This window comes from Lissotriton vulgaris, chromosome 7 (assembly GCF_964263255.1).
Source record: "Lissotriton vulgaris chromosome 7, aLisVul1.2, whole genome shotgun sequence".
Classification (NCBI taxonomy): domain Eukaryota; kingdom Metazoa; phylum Chordata; class Amphibia; order Caudata; family Salamandridae; genus Lissotriton; species Lissotriton vulgaris.
In genome coordinates, this window is record NC_141695.1 from 1,624,756,377 (window position 1) to 1,624,771,003 (window position 14,627).

A 14,627-nucleotide genomic window follows, 5' to 3' on the forward strand; every position below is an offset into this window, starting at 1 on the left:
GCATCCAAGCTGTTTGCAGAATGCTTTCAGTTGCTCCTTGTTATAGATGAACAACTCCTGGATTTCAAATTCCCCTACCACTTCTATAGTCACGCTTGGCGCTTTCCGAGACATGATGCTTCCTGCCCTTTTCAACTAAAAAGGTTTCACTCCAAAAAGAAAAAATCTTGCGCAACCTGTGCTGCTAAACTAGACTAGTGATGTACAAGAAATCACTGCAGGTCAAGTGCAATTATTAGTTCAAAATCCCACCGCTGCCACCAATGTTAGAACTGGGGGTCTCTAGTTGGCAGAGGTAAGTGCCTTAGACCAAGTAGGGACCCTTGCTTCTAGTCAGGGTGAAGGAATAACCCTCTGAGATAACCCCTGCTCACCCTCTAGGTAGCATGGCGCGAGCAGTCTAGGCTAAACAGAGGCAATGTGGATAACATTTGCACTTAACACAACAATAATCCCCAATCCAGCACAAACTGAGACCACACAGGTAAGTATATTTTATAAAAATATATAACTTTATCTAGTTTCAGCAAGGTAAATCAAGCAATTGCACGATAATCACTTCATTATAAAAATGTTGCACTTAATTCTTAATGGTTGCACTTATTAGGAAGTTCTTATGAAAAGAAAATAGTCTCTACTCTCTTTAACCAGTAGCTAAAAATAATGCCACTGATTTATCTTCACTCGGCTCTCAAAACAAGCAAATTGCGCAATGCCAGAATTATTCTCAGCCCGCAAATCAATGGGCCTCAGGCGCTGTAAAACAATGTCAGCTTCCAAACTGCCAAAAGAATCAGCCCCTAGCGTCAGGGGCCCTATGCGCTACACCCGCGCCTCACCGGAATGCTGGGGGGACTCCCTTGCCCTCGTCCGGTACTTTGTCAGGCCTCAGACGCTCCCCGCCCTCCAGCGCTCACTCGCGCTCTGGCCCAGCCGGTCTCAGGCAGCTCTCCGCCCGCTCTCCGTCCTTCAGTGAGCAGCGGGGAGCAGAGACGGCAGGCCGGGGCTGGAAGCACTTGCTGGATTCCCTCGGCGAGGTCGGGTCAGTCTTCCCCGGTCCCGGCGGTGATCAGGCGGCACTCGAAGGGGTCCCGTTGGCAGAGACCAATCCTGTCGTGGCAAATGGGGCGAGCCTCCAGCAGCACCCGGGAGTCAGCCAATGGCAGTGCGGCTCCCGGGCAGGCAAACAATGACGCTCCGCTCCTTTGGCCAATCACGGCCCACAACGCTGATGACGCTGCACCGCATGGGCCTATCCCGTCGCGGCGTTGGTGAGGGGGCTCGGCTTCTCCACCCAATGGGAGAGCGCCGGCTTCGTTCTTCGGCCCCGCAGCTCCGATCAGGACGGCACTTCAGGGAGAGGTTTTCTGGCCCCGGGCAGCGGCGGTGATCAGGCGGCAGATGATTTTAGAGGGCGCGGGTCACGGACAGACCACCCTCGTAGCTTCACAACCGCTCTTGAGTGGATTCTGCGAGGGGAGGCACCACAGACCTCCGACCCTCGCTGGGAATGGGCCGATGAGCACCACGATCCCTTCTTACACTAAGCAATCGAGCACCACACGCTCCAGGTACACAACAGCACGATCTTGCAGTAATTCTGGGCAAAGCTTTAGGAACCTTTAACCCTGGGTTCCCATCAGGAGGCCAGCTCTTCTCAGGCCCTTGGAGAATCAGTGGAGACACAGCACACAGCAAAGTCTCTGTAGTTTCAAGCAGGCAGGGTCCCAGCACACAGCGAAGTCCCTTTCTCCTCCTCAGCTTCCAGTTAGACAGCAGAACAGGTCAGCCCTTAGAGCACACAACAAGGCAACCTTCCTTCAGTTCTCCAGCAGTCCTTCTTCCAGCCGAGGTTCCTTCTTGCTTGTAGGATCTTAGAATCTCATCTTCTGGAGTCAGGGGTCCTTCCCTTATACCCCAAAAAGTCTTTGAAGTCCTTTGAAGTCTTTGTGCAAGGAGGCCCTGAGCACTGGAATGTTTCTGGTGTTCTTCTTCCTGTCAGCTTCAGGGCCAGAGGTGACAGTGGGCCAGCAGGGGAGTTAGCCAGCACAGTGGTCAGCCCGGCACTATCAGGCGCTTCTTCCTCCCCCTTCCCTGGCAACAGATGTTGCCTTTCACCCCTGGGCTGACTCCGACCCCCTCCGGGGCCCTGCAGTCCCTGTCACACAGGCAATCCACACACAGGCCCAGGCACACAGAAAGGACAAAAGAACAGCCACTTTCTAAAAGTACTATTCTCAAACACAGAATTCAAAAATAACCCTTCCTAAAAGATGTGTTATTAAATTCTGAGTTCAGGGATATCTTTCACTTATGCTCCATCTTGTTCCTATGGGAAGATAGGCTGGGATCCAATGGGACCAGCCTCCCCTATGTTACTCTATGGAGCAAGACAGCCCTTCAGCAGTGAACACACCAAATGGCTGCTGCTCTCTACCAGAGCATGTTACCTGCACTGGTACATGCTCTACCTTATCCATACACTGCACCCTGCCCAGGGGGGTACATTGAGCCTTCCATAGGGGTGACTGATGTGCACAGACAGGGGAGGGTTAGGCCCAGCCAGTGGGGACACTGGCCAGGCGGACATGGCAGTCCGCTGACTGCACACAGGCCCTGCGCTGGCAGGCCTGAGACACCATTTTAGAGCTACTCATGTGGGTGGCGCAATCTGCGCTGCAGGCCCACTAGTAGCATCTGTCATCACCAGCCCTGGCACACACAGTGCACTTTACTAGGAACTTCATGGTGATACAAATATGCCAATCAGGTATATCCAATCAATATGACAATTTACAGAGGGAGCACTTACCCTCTGACACTGATCAGCAGTGGCAGAGGGTCCAAAGCATCTAAACCAGCAAAAACGAAATCCAGCACAGCATCAAAAATACATGAGTCAGAGGCAAAAAGATGGGGAAAAAACCACGCCAAGGATGTCAGGTCTAACACATGTAATGTTGCATTTCCTGCTGTCGGTTTCCTATATAAGGTGGTTGCCAATTTTCCTTCACTGATATATACACTTACATCTAAAAATTCAATTTTAGAATTACTTATTTGTGATGTGAAATTCTGATTCATTGAGGTGACATTAATTGTTTCAACAAAATGCCTCACAAAGTATATATGTCCATAGGGGAATCACTCAGCATCAATTATAAATCCAGATATTGTCACAATCGTGATCATTAATATATTTATACAGGGAAACACAAAGTTTGTAACTATGGTTATTTAATTCCAATAGTTCTTCTCAAATGTGAATTACGACATACATACATACTACTGGTATTTTACATTCATTTCAATGTAGTATCTTGAACACATCTTGCTTATAAATCATATGGAAAACAAAACACCATATGGCATGAAATCAAACAAAACATTGCATATAGTTCATGTTCTGCTTGGTGCTGCACCAGATTTACAAGGATCTGCAAATCTGAGGCAGTGTCAAAAATTAACGCCACTGAAAAACAGGCGTTAGATTTGCACAACAAGGAGAAATACTTTTCTCTTCATTTTCGCACTTTCTATGTGTGTGCACACGGAGAAGGAGCAAATCACCATCCTGCACATAAACAATCATCCCTGCAACACCATGGTGCCAAAGTGCCTGAGGTGCAGGGAATCATAATTGCCTTCTACCATGCCACAAGGGTGTCTGTGTTGGTACTAGACAGCTTTTTTTAGTACCAGTGCAAGCGAATACACTGGCGTGCGCCGTATTGTTGTGAATACGGCGCAACACCATGTTTTTTGAATGGTGCAGCGCAATGCTGCTAATTTGCTTGCAGCGCTGCACCATTTTTTTGTGAATATGCCCCCTAATGCTGGCTCTGAATTAAGTGCTATTGGAGCTCAGGCAACATGAGTGATGTGTTTTCTGGTTGAAGTGTGGCATCTGTATACAGCTTGAAGAATGGGTTTCAGGCTTTATTTAATTAGCTGAATTACTATAGTTCTTTATGATCAATCGCAACAAAATATTAATATGCATTTTTCAAATGCGATTGTTGCTTACATGTATACCTGTCACTAACTTTCATTAACTTTAATAATTGTGAAATATTACAAGCCCAATAGTATTCAGGTATTAACAAATCGTATGCTTGAATAGAAAGAGCTCCTGAATGCCTATTCCTCAACACCTAAGATCACAAACATCTGATACAATGTAGACAAGCATGTTTCTGAGGTTTTCTACAATGATTGCCATGGCTTTCGGCATTTCAGGAGATTCTTAAAAATCATAATTCAGAAATAAGCATAGCATTTTCGGTGCTTATTGCAAAAAAAACATTTTGATGCAGATTTACCACATTTCACACAACGCAGTGCAGCCGAAAATACTGTGCTGCCTGAACAGGTGTGAGGAGGAAAGGACAACATTTACTGAAATATGGCACTCTCCTCCCTTTCCCAGGTGCCAGAGCTGAAATCAGCTGCCGTGGGCCACGGAGACATCTTTGCACCACTGCGCGAGGGCGTCTCCGTGAGTCTAGCTGTTGTAACTTGTATTGTTACTTTGCATCCTTTCCCTTAGTTCCCTGTTCCCTGCTGCTCAGCCAGTATGAATGTGATATGTGTGGAATGCTTGATGAGGTAGTGGAAAGCTGGAGTGCTTGATATGGTTGACAGAGAGGTACAAAAGGGGGTGGTGATGGACGGAGCGTCTGAACCAATCAAACACTCACACCCAGTCAAAAGATCTGGGTTTAATCCATCACCGTTCTTTAGCCCACTCTGCCATCCCAGTTCAGACATGGCTATATGCAAATCAGTCTGACCCTGTGCCTCATGGGAACAGTCCAGCCCGAACTGCCAAGCCGTGTCTTCCCAGGACCGGAAACAAGCTTCCGAGGACCGGTTTCTGGCATTCCAGCCGTCTTCAGCCCGGTTTGCTTGAATCCAGTGGCAAAGTGAGCAAGGGACTCACGTCTGAGCATACCCTGCCACACTTATGGCGGCCAAAAGCGGTACAAAAGGGGGTGGTGATGGACGGAGCATCTGAATCAATCAAACACTCACACCCAGTCAAAAGATCTGGGTTTAATCCATCACCGTTCTTTAGCCCACTCTGCCACCCCAGTTCAGACATGGCTATATGCAAATTAGTCTGACCCTGTGCCTCATGGGAACAGTCCAGCCCGATCTGCCAAGCCATGTCTTCCCTGGACCAGAAACAAGCTTCTGAGGACCGGTTTCTGGCATTCCAGCCATCTTCAGCCCGGTTTGCTTGAATCCAGTAGCAAAGTGAGCAAGGGACTCACGTCTGAGCATACCCTGCCACACCTATGGCGGCCCCGTCATGAGCATGGAAAAGGTTAAGTAAATGACAGGAACTGTTGAACATCTTTTGTTTTAATGCCCAAATTACTCTAAGCAGCGTAAACGCTGGATTGTGCCCCTATGTCGTACTTTGGTGACATGCCAGTATTGGGTTGCTCTGAGAATATGCAGGTCAGCTACCAACCCTTTTATTGTATTTTCGATTGCCAAATGCTTACAGAGTATGTGACAGATTCGGCCTCAGATTATCTCCCAATCTGCTTTGATTGAATCAGAACAGACCTAATCGACTGTCCCACGGGTGGCGTCTGACAGGCTCTATCCAAGAGAAACCCAAGGCGAAAAAGAGTGAATGAAGCATCACCTGAAGATGGAATCGCCTTGTAGGACTGATTAATATTGTAGGCCGATGTATTGAAAGTACAGAATAAAAGGCAACTTCCCATTGAGAGATCCCTTTAACAGACAACATACACTTACCAAGCCCTTTATAATGTCATGCATATTCTGTTTCTATCGAAAATATATGGAATTTTATAGTTGAATTTTGGTCTGTGGTTTTATCAAATTTTAAAAACATTCAGGGCATATATACAAGGGGATTGCACCACCGTAGCATCAATTTTTCCGATGCTCTGGTGGCGCAATGCCCTGCACCATATTTACAAAGTGGCGTTAAGCTACATTGCATGGCGTAACTCTGCTTTGTAAATATTATACCCTTTCACGCAGGTATCTGCGTGACGGGGCGTGCAATGAGTGTTGCTTTGGGGTTCTACTGGTACACACTTAGGGGCCCATTATGATCGCGGACGGACTTGAGTCCGTCCGCGACCATAGAGGAGGAGGGAACTTCCGCATGGCCTGCGGAGTTCCCTCCTGTCCAATTAGGATGTGACCGCCAACCGCGGCGGAAAAGCAGCGGACTGAAACCAGGACCCACCAGCCATCCTAATGTGGCGGTGGGTCTTTGGTGGGTCCGCAGCAGATTTTCCGCATCCTCCGGGCCGACGGTGGCTTCCGCCGGCCCAGAGGATACGGAAAATCCGCAATCCTAATGAGCCCCATAGTTTTTTGATGCTGTCCTAGATTTATAACGATGTGTAAATCTAAGGCAGCGCCAAAGACAAATGCCACTGAAAAGCAGACATTAGAGTGGCGCAACGAGGAGGAATACATTTATTTATTCCTGTTTTGCTCTTTCTATGTGTGCTGCATTCTGCCACAGTGCAAGGCTGTCTGAGTTGCAGGGTATCATCCCTGCAATACCGGCACCCTGCACCACGGCGCAAGGGTGTCTGGGTTGGAGCTAGACAGCTTTTTTTTAACACCAACGCAAGGGTAAACACAGAGGTGTGCCGTATTCTTGTGAAAACGACGCCTCCCTGCGTTATTTAAATGAAGCTGCGTGGTGCTGCAAAATTGCTTGCAGCACTACGCCATTTCGTTGTGAATATGCCACACATTGTACTGTTTTTACGTGAAGGGCAGCACGATGGGACTTATTTACAAGCCCCCTGCGCCGCTGGTGCGTCACTTATTCCCCATTTTAAAAGTGACGCACCGGTGGCGCAAGAAGCTTTTAAATAAGCCTCCATGTATTTTATTTGTGCTGTTTTGTAAATACTTGCTGCTGTGTTTATGTGTATAGGTCTATGTACTGCATTTATGATCTTTGATTTTTAAGGCCTTTGACTGAAAAAAAGAGCTTGAAACTGGAGAGGGATTACAAAGCAAACTTTCCCAAATGAACAGAAATGACAGGCACATATGATGACAGTGCATTTTGGAGGTATTTACCCTTTGTGGAGATCTGGTGTTTCCTCCATTTTCCGCATATGTGTGCAATGTTGAAGTGTTACTTTAGAATGGATGGAAATTGTTATTTGTTGTAGGCCGTGTACAGTGTAGTCTACTGTTCTGTTCCAGTTTCCATTAGCAGCAACCTTGCATACCTAATGCTCAGGTTTCATATGGTTCATAGGGTTTACCTGCCTAATTTGATAATTGTTATATCTAAATTTATTGCAGGATTTTTGGACGAAAGATCCTCAACGTGTTTGTGGTCATTATCCAGGGCCGGCTTTAGGGCTGGGGTCGCCCCCGGTGTGAAAATCTTTTTTGCTGACCCCACCTATAACCTCCTTCTCAAATGACCATACTACCACCCATCAAAAGTGCCCCTATCTCTCCCTAGCCACTCTCTCACACAAGCACTGGCAAACCAATTGCTCTGGCCTTGGCTGCCAAACATTTGGCTTTCCACTGCTTATTTTGTTTGTTATGTTTTTTGCATGAAGGCACAATTGCATGAAAATAAACATTATCTATGAGACAAAATGTATATTATTATGTAAAAGGCCACATGCACCAGTAGTACCTGTCGTGTCTATGTCCAATGATGACAGACAAGTATATATATTTATAGGAGCTTTATTAAGTACCTCCTTCAGTGTCCCTGTCCCTACTCTAACTGACCCTATCCTGTCTACGCTCCTCCTCTTCCTCTCAACCCCAGCTAGCTCCACCCACCCAACTACTAGACTGCTGACTACATATCAGTACCTATCAATGATGGGAACTATTTAGGTTCACATTATGCTGTGACTGTTGCAGGAGGAATTTGTGAATGACAAAAGCAGATCAATTGATGAAGAGGGCTTACGAAATCCCCTGTAAGTATGTACAATCTTTTTTTTAAAACATTTTTTAAAAGGGTCTTGGCTAACTATCGCTACCCCTAAAAACGAATGAGTTAGGGGCAATATTTTCTAACAAGGAGTTCAGAACAGCACTGTAAAATCCGACTTCAAGTGTTTTATTTATTTTTAAATGATGTTATTACAAGTATTCCCAGCTCAATAGAATACACAATTCTCTTCAGAGACTTGAACAGACTTCTTAGGTTTGGCCATGTTGACATAAGTTTTACATCACTCGTGTAACTCCTGTATTGGGCTCCATTCTAACATCACCTTGGAACTCCACACATATTTATCAGTGTATCTTTTGTCATCTTAATTTCTATTTAGCGTTACACAAATATATGCTGACTAAAATTCCACAATAAGAGTGTGTATTCTTAATCTATATCAGACACTGAATTCTCTCGAGTTGCACTGCTGGTTTCCACGCGATACATATCTACTGATAATGCAAAATGTTAAACAATCACCAATATTTTTAAACAAGTTTTTTTAATCTTCAAGTTATTGCATCAATAACTTATTGTAAAATATGTGAAATGTGTTCTGACTGTAGCACAAAGAGATAGCAGTGATTCTCAGCCAGATTACAAAGTAGTGGTTCTCTACAGCATGTAGCAGATGGGTGTGGGCATGTGTTAGCACATGTTATTACTCATTGTTTACTCAAATGTTAAAATCAGATGCACCTAACACTGTCCGCTAACAGTGTTGTAGAGGGATGTTTTGTGCCTGTTATAACTTCCCATCTGTGGCATAGCTAGAGCTTTTGCTGCTCTTGGCAGTCCCTGAGGTAAGAGAGGGGTGGGGGGGGGGATGCAAAAGATGACGAGAAGAATTTTTTTTAAAAAAGAACATATACCTTGTGCTCGCCCCGCCCCCAAAAAAGAGCCGCCCGCTACACCACTGCTTCCCATCTCATAATGAGGACTTGTGTTCATTGAACTTATGAGTATATCGCTTTGGTGGAGCTCAGGAGCCGCAACAAACATAGCTAACAAACATGGCAAACATATTTGTATTTTAGACACAAGAAGTAGAAACTCTTACCATGAGCTTCTTCTGTTTTGAAAGATATGGCTCTTGAAGTTGGGGTTCTTCGTGGTCCAGCCTCAAAAGTTCTGTGGAAGCATTTTCTAAGTGCCCTGGGGAGAGAGTGAAAAAGGCTCTTAGCGTTCTGTAATTCAGTTTTGCATTCTGCAAGTAAACTATCTATAAATTATTTATTATTATATTTTTTAATATTTCTTTTTTTATTAAACAGTTAAATCAAAACACATCCATCAAGTACAAACAGGCTACTTCAGCGTCACAGCAATATTGTATAGTGTACAGAATACATTATAATTATTACATACATCAGATCAAAGGGTATCAACAGTGTCAGTGTCTACTCTGCACACTGACACTGTTAAGATAATGCAAGAGAGAAGTTGGTTCATCAAGGGCTCATCCGTGCTAAAATGTAAACCAGAGTTAGTATCTGAGCAGAGTCTATAAGAAGTACGAATCTCAGGGGAAGATATACGGGTGATATACGGGTGATATGGTTAAATGAGAAAATGGACAAATGGACAAATGGACAAATGGACAAAAGGGAATGAAATGGTTTTTTTTCCACGGGTAGAAATGGTTAAAGAGGCACTAAGGGCCAGATGTAGGTAGGCATTTACCGGTCGGTAACGGCCGAATTCGGCCGTTACCGACCGGTAAATGCAATTTGAGATGTAGGGCCCTGTATTTTACAGAATCGGTAAATTTACCGATCGGTAAATTTACCGATTCTGTAAAATACCGAATCTGTATTTTTTCCGATTCAGTAAAATTGATATGTAGGTGGGACTCTTCTGAGTCCCACAAGCATTACAGAATCGGTATTTTACCATCAAATACTATTTGATGGTAAAATACCGATTCTGGTGTGCATGCACATGTGTGCATGCACACCTGTGCCATATGACAGGCAGACCTGCCCCTAGGGCTTGTATGCCTGCCACATGGCACCCAATCCTGTTTAGGGGGTGCCAGGGGGTGTCAAAGTGACACCCCCTGCACCCTTGTGAAATTCGGTATTTACCGATTCGGTAAATACCGAATCGGTAAAGCCTATTGATTTCTATGGGCTTTGAAGCCCATAGGAATCAATAGGCTTTACCGATTCGGTATTTACCGAATCGGTAAATACCGAATTTTACCGATTCGGTAAAAGGGAACATCTGGATTCCCTACATACCAACCCCTCACATTTACCGAATCTTAATTACCGAATCGGTAAAATTCGGTAATTTTCGGTAATTAAGATTCGGTAAATGTTACTTACCTACATCTGGCCCTAAAAGAAGTAACTTAAGTAACTTAAGGGAAATAATTAATCCAAATGGCCTAATTTAATTTAAGTATACAGGTCGGCAAAGGGGAGTCGACAGCCAGACTCCATCACAGAGGTCAGCGGCCTGCTTGCTCTAACAGGTGGGCGGGGGGGTGGGGTGAGGGGGTGGGGGTGGGGGAAGGGGGGGGAGAAAAACGTAAAAAAACATCACATCAAGACAAGATAGAACAAGGGGATAATTATTTTTCAAAGGTCGTAAGAATTGTAGAAAAACTGTATGCTGAAATGAGGATAAAACAAAATCACCAATGCGGTTAGGCACATTGAATATATGTGGTTTAAATGATGGAAGGAAGCGAAGGGAGCTGAGGGAATATTTAAAAACAATCCGGGTTGATATGCTGTGTTTACAGGAGACCCATATAGAGGTGTCCCAGAAGGGCTTATTGGGTCAATTAGGTTTCCAATTGCTTGCATATACAACACAAGGGACGAGAACAAGGGGGGTGGCGGTATTGGCACGGCAAGGTATGGTTAATGTTAAAAGGCAAAAAGCTGATTCATATGGGCGATGGGTGTTGATGGAATGCCAGGTGAAGGGATTTAATTTTACTTTATGCACAGTGTATGCCCCGACAGTCGATGACCCTGAAATGCTTAACCTGATAAGTACACAATTGGCTAACTGGCCCCAACCTCTGGTGGTATGTGGAGATTTTAATATTAACGGTCTGAATGGCTTATGGAAACAAGACCCGAAAAAATTTGGGGGGAGGAAAAAGAGAAGCCATACGGCATTGATAAGGCTAATGGAAGACAATGGATTAATAGATATCTGGGAACAACAGCATAAGGTGGGGGGGGGGGGCAGCACGTATTTTTCCGCACCCCATAAAACATTAGCAAGACAGGATTATTTTTTGGTATCCACTATAATAGCAACCATGAGCAAAGTTAGTAAACTTCCCCGGGTCATTTCGGACCATAATCCATTGATTTTGGACATTGTAATTGCGTCACTGTGACGGGGTGCCCGAGGCGCCCCCTGGGGTTGATGTAACTTGTGCACCCCCCTTTCTGTTTCCGCAGCCCCGACTGGATTCGCCAGGCTGGCATCCCGTGGAGGAGCAGTACAGCGGTGAAGAAGAGGACCTGCTCGGCGGCCCCTTTAAGTGGTCTCCGTGTTCTGAGGGGGAGTGGCCCAACTCCGCTTCAAAAGAGGCAGGTGAGGCAGACCAGGTGTGTCTGTACACCGGCGGAGCTGTTTGCAAGAGGAGAGGCGCGGAGCGAAGGGAAGAAGAAGAAGAGGTCGAGTGGTGGGAGGACGACTCACCAGACTGGGGATTACAGCGACGGACCCAGCCAAGTGAGCCCACGGAGGAGGCAGTGACATACGAGGGATTCCCGCGGATGCAGGAGGATCCCCCGGACTACCGACAGAGAGCCAACGCGGAGGCAGAGCGAAGCTCGTCGGACATCAGCCGAGCAGAGGAGAGGCTCGAGGGCGAGCACGGAGAGGACGTCTCCCAGATCGAGGAACAACGAGCGGAGCTCCGCAGCGGCGACAGTCTTCCATCATCCACCGGAGGGGATCCAGAGGCCATAGCGGAGCCAGGAGGCCACCGACCCCGCCATCCGCCCAGCCACTCCCCCGGAGGGGCGTGGCTTCGCGAGGTACGTGAACGCATAGCGGGTTGGATCGGGAGACGGGTGAGGCGTTAGAACGCTTCACTCTTAGATAAGGGGAAGGGGACAGGGAGGAGTGTTCTCTTCTACCACTCGAGAATTCCACGAATACCCGGGAGACAAGTAGTTTAAACGTTGGGAGCACTACTTAGACTTCACCTCACGTCCCCCCCCCCTGGTGTGTGGGATTTGTACACTGAAAGGCCGTGACAGTAACGCGCTTTTCTTATTTCATTTGTATGTGTCCGGATTGAGTGGACGACACGACGGAGCCTGACGCGGTCGACCGAAGGCGGACATTAAAGAAGAGGAGGGCCGAGGGTGTCCTCTCCAAGAGCCGGACTGAAAGGAGCCGCTCCCCAAGGAAGCCACAGGGTAGACTCAGAAGTACCGACCAGCTATTGTCCACAATAAAACCTTTTCCTTTGATAACTAAGACCCGTCTCTTGCCTCTTCCTGCAGTCCCGCTTACAGTGGTGGAGAATGCGGGCAAAGTGACCATCTGCGACACCAAGATGGACGAAGTGGTGCAGTCTTTGGTAAAGGGGCAAGAGAGACTTGAGTGGGCCATTCAACAGCAGATTATTACGTCTGCAGCAGACAGAGAGGCCATGAAAAATGCTGTGGCCGCTAGAGCTATGGAGAACCCCGTTATCACGGGACCTGTCACTGCGTCCGCCACTAACCCCCATATCAGCGGGGTTTCCCTTCAAAAATACCAACCAGGCGAGGATCCGGACGCCTTCCTACTCAATTTTGAGAGGGCAGCCCGTGCCTATGGGTGGCCAGTGCCCAAGTGGCCTTTCTTCTTGGCACCCCTACTCGTGGGAGAAGCCCAGGCGGCCTATCAAGTGGCCAACCCCACGGGGGATACTTCCTATGATGACGTGAAAAGAATAATCTTAGATCACCTGGGTCTGGACCAGGAGGCCTACAGGATCCGGTTTCGTAAGGAGAGGGGAGCCCCCGGAGAGTCCCCTAAAACCTTGTTCGTGAGGCTCAAGATGGCAGCTGACAAGTGGCTGACCCCGACCGTAAGCACGAGAGAAGAGATCATGGACAGGATATACTTAGAGCAGTTCCTTGAGGCCCTGCCCTATGCCACCCAGAGGTGGCTGCGACAACACCACCACCTCACTACCGAGAAAGCGGTGGACATGGCGACGACCTTCTCTAGAGTCCAACCTAGGATCTCTCAAGGCTGGGAGACCGAGAAACATAAGTCTCTGCTGAAAACCGAAAGGAAACCAGTGAAACCTCCTGATATCCCAAGGACACGAACATGGAGAACAGAGGGGCCTCTGCCTACCGGGCCACAATGCTTCGAATGTGGCACCTGGGGACACATCGCCCGCCTTTGCCCCCGGAGGAAACCGCAAGATGAACCTATGGAGGTCGGGTATCTTCCCAAAGCGGTGATGTTCTCCAGCGAAATGGGTCAAGCTTTTAGGGTAAGTGTTGGGGTAAACGGCACCTCTCTCCAGGCCCTGTTAGACTCTGGCTGTCGTCAGTCAGTGGTACACGCCCGTCTGGTTCTACCCTCCCAGGTCCTCTTACAAACCCAGGTGAATATAAGATGTGTACACGGAGACGTCAAGTCCTATCCTGTGGCCATGCTGCCCCTAGAACCAGTAGGGAGGAGACCACATACGATAAGGGTGGGGGTATTGGACACTCTACCCGAGGACCTCATTATAGGGACCGATAACCCAGAGTTTCTAAAAATGTTTAAGCAGAGCCTAACTACAAGAGACCCCCCCCAGAATCAGAAAGAAAGGAGAGAAACGTCCCTGCCTTAATAACTGCCGAACCATGGGTACTCGACCGTAGTTTTCGGTTTTCTCAGTTAAATGACGCCACCCTCTCCAACGCGTGGGACTCGGCAGCGAGAGACCAGAACCAACTTCCCTTGCAATACCCCCGGTTTATTGTAAAAAACGACTTGTTATATAGGCAGGCCCAAAAGGATGACCCCGATCAGCTGCTAGTACCCCTATCCTTCCGAGAGCAGGTGTTGTTCTACTCACATGCCCATTTGGTAGCCGGACACATAGGGGCAGAGAAAACCACGCAAAACCTGCTACGCCACTTTTATTGGCCAGGGATTTACAAAGACACGGTGAAGTACTGTCAGGAGTGCGAGGTATGTCAGAAAAAGAATATGACCCGACCCCCGGCTGTTCCCCTACAACCCCTGCCAATAATAGGGACCCCTTTCGAGCGGATTGGCATGGACCTCATAGGACCTCTCCCCAAAACAAGGAAAGGGTATCAGTACGTATTAGTAATAGTGGACTATGCCACTCGATTCCCGGAAGCCTATCCATTGACGGTCACAACGACCAAACATATAGCCGACCGGATGATCGAAATGTTTTCAAGAGTAGGATTCCCAAAAGAGATCCTCACCGACCAGGGAACGCCCTTTGTATCAAGGCTCATGAGGGAGGTATGCCAGCTTCTAAGAATTCATCAGATCCGGACTGCGGTGTACCACCCCCAAACCGACGGCCTCGTCGAGCGCTACAACAGGACCCTGAAAACAACCCTAAGAAAGATGCTAGAAATCAACGGAGCAGAATGGGATCAAGTACTGCCTCTTGCTTTATATG

At 47.3% G+C, this 14,627-nt stretch overlaps 1 protein-coding gene across 1 annotated transcript in view; it reads right to left on the reverse strand.

Annotated features, from left to right (window-relative positions):
• GDAP1L1 (ganglioside induced differentiation associated protein 1 like 1) overlaps positions 1 to 14,627 on the reverse strand; it is a 425,118-nt gene that overhangs the window by 75,886 nt on the left and 334,605 nt on the right. The window contains exon 4 of the mRNA XM_086932567.1: positions 9,051 to 9,145. Within this exon, the coding sequence (XP_086788693.1) occupies positions 9,051 to 9,145 (95 nt within the window). The remainder of the gene's footprint in view (positions 1 to 9,050; positions 9,146 to 14,627) is intronic.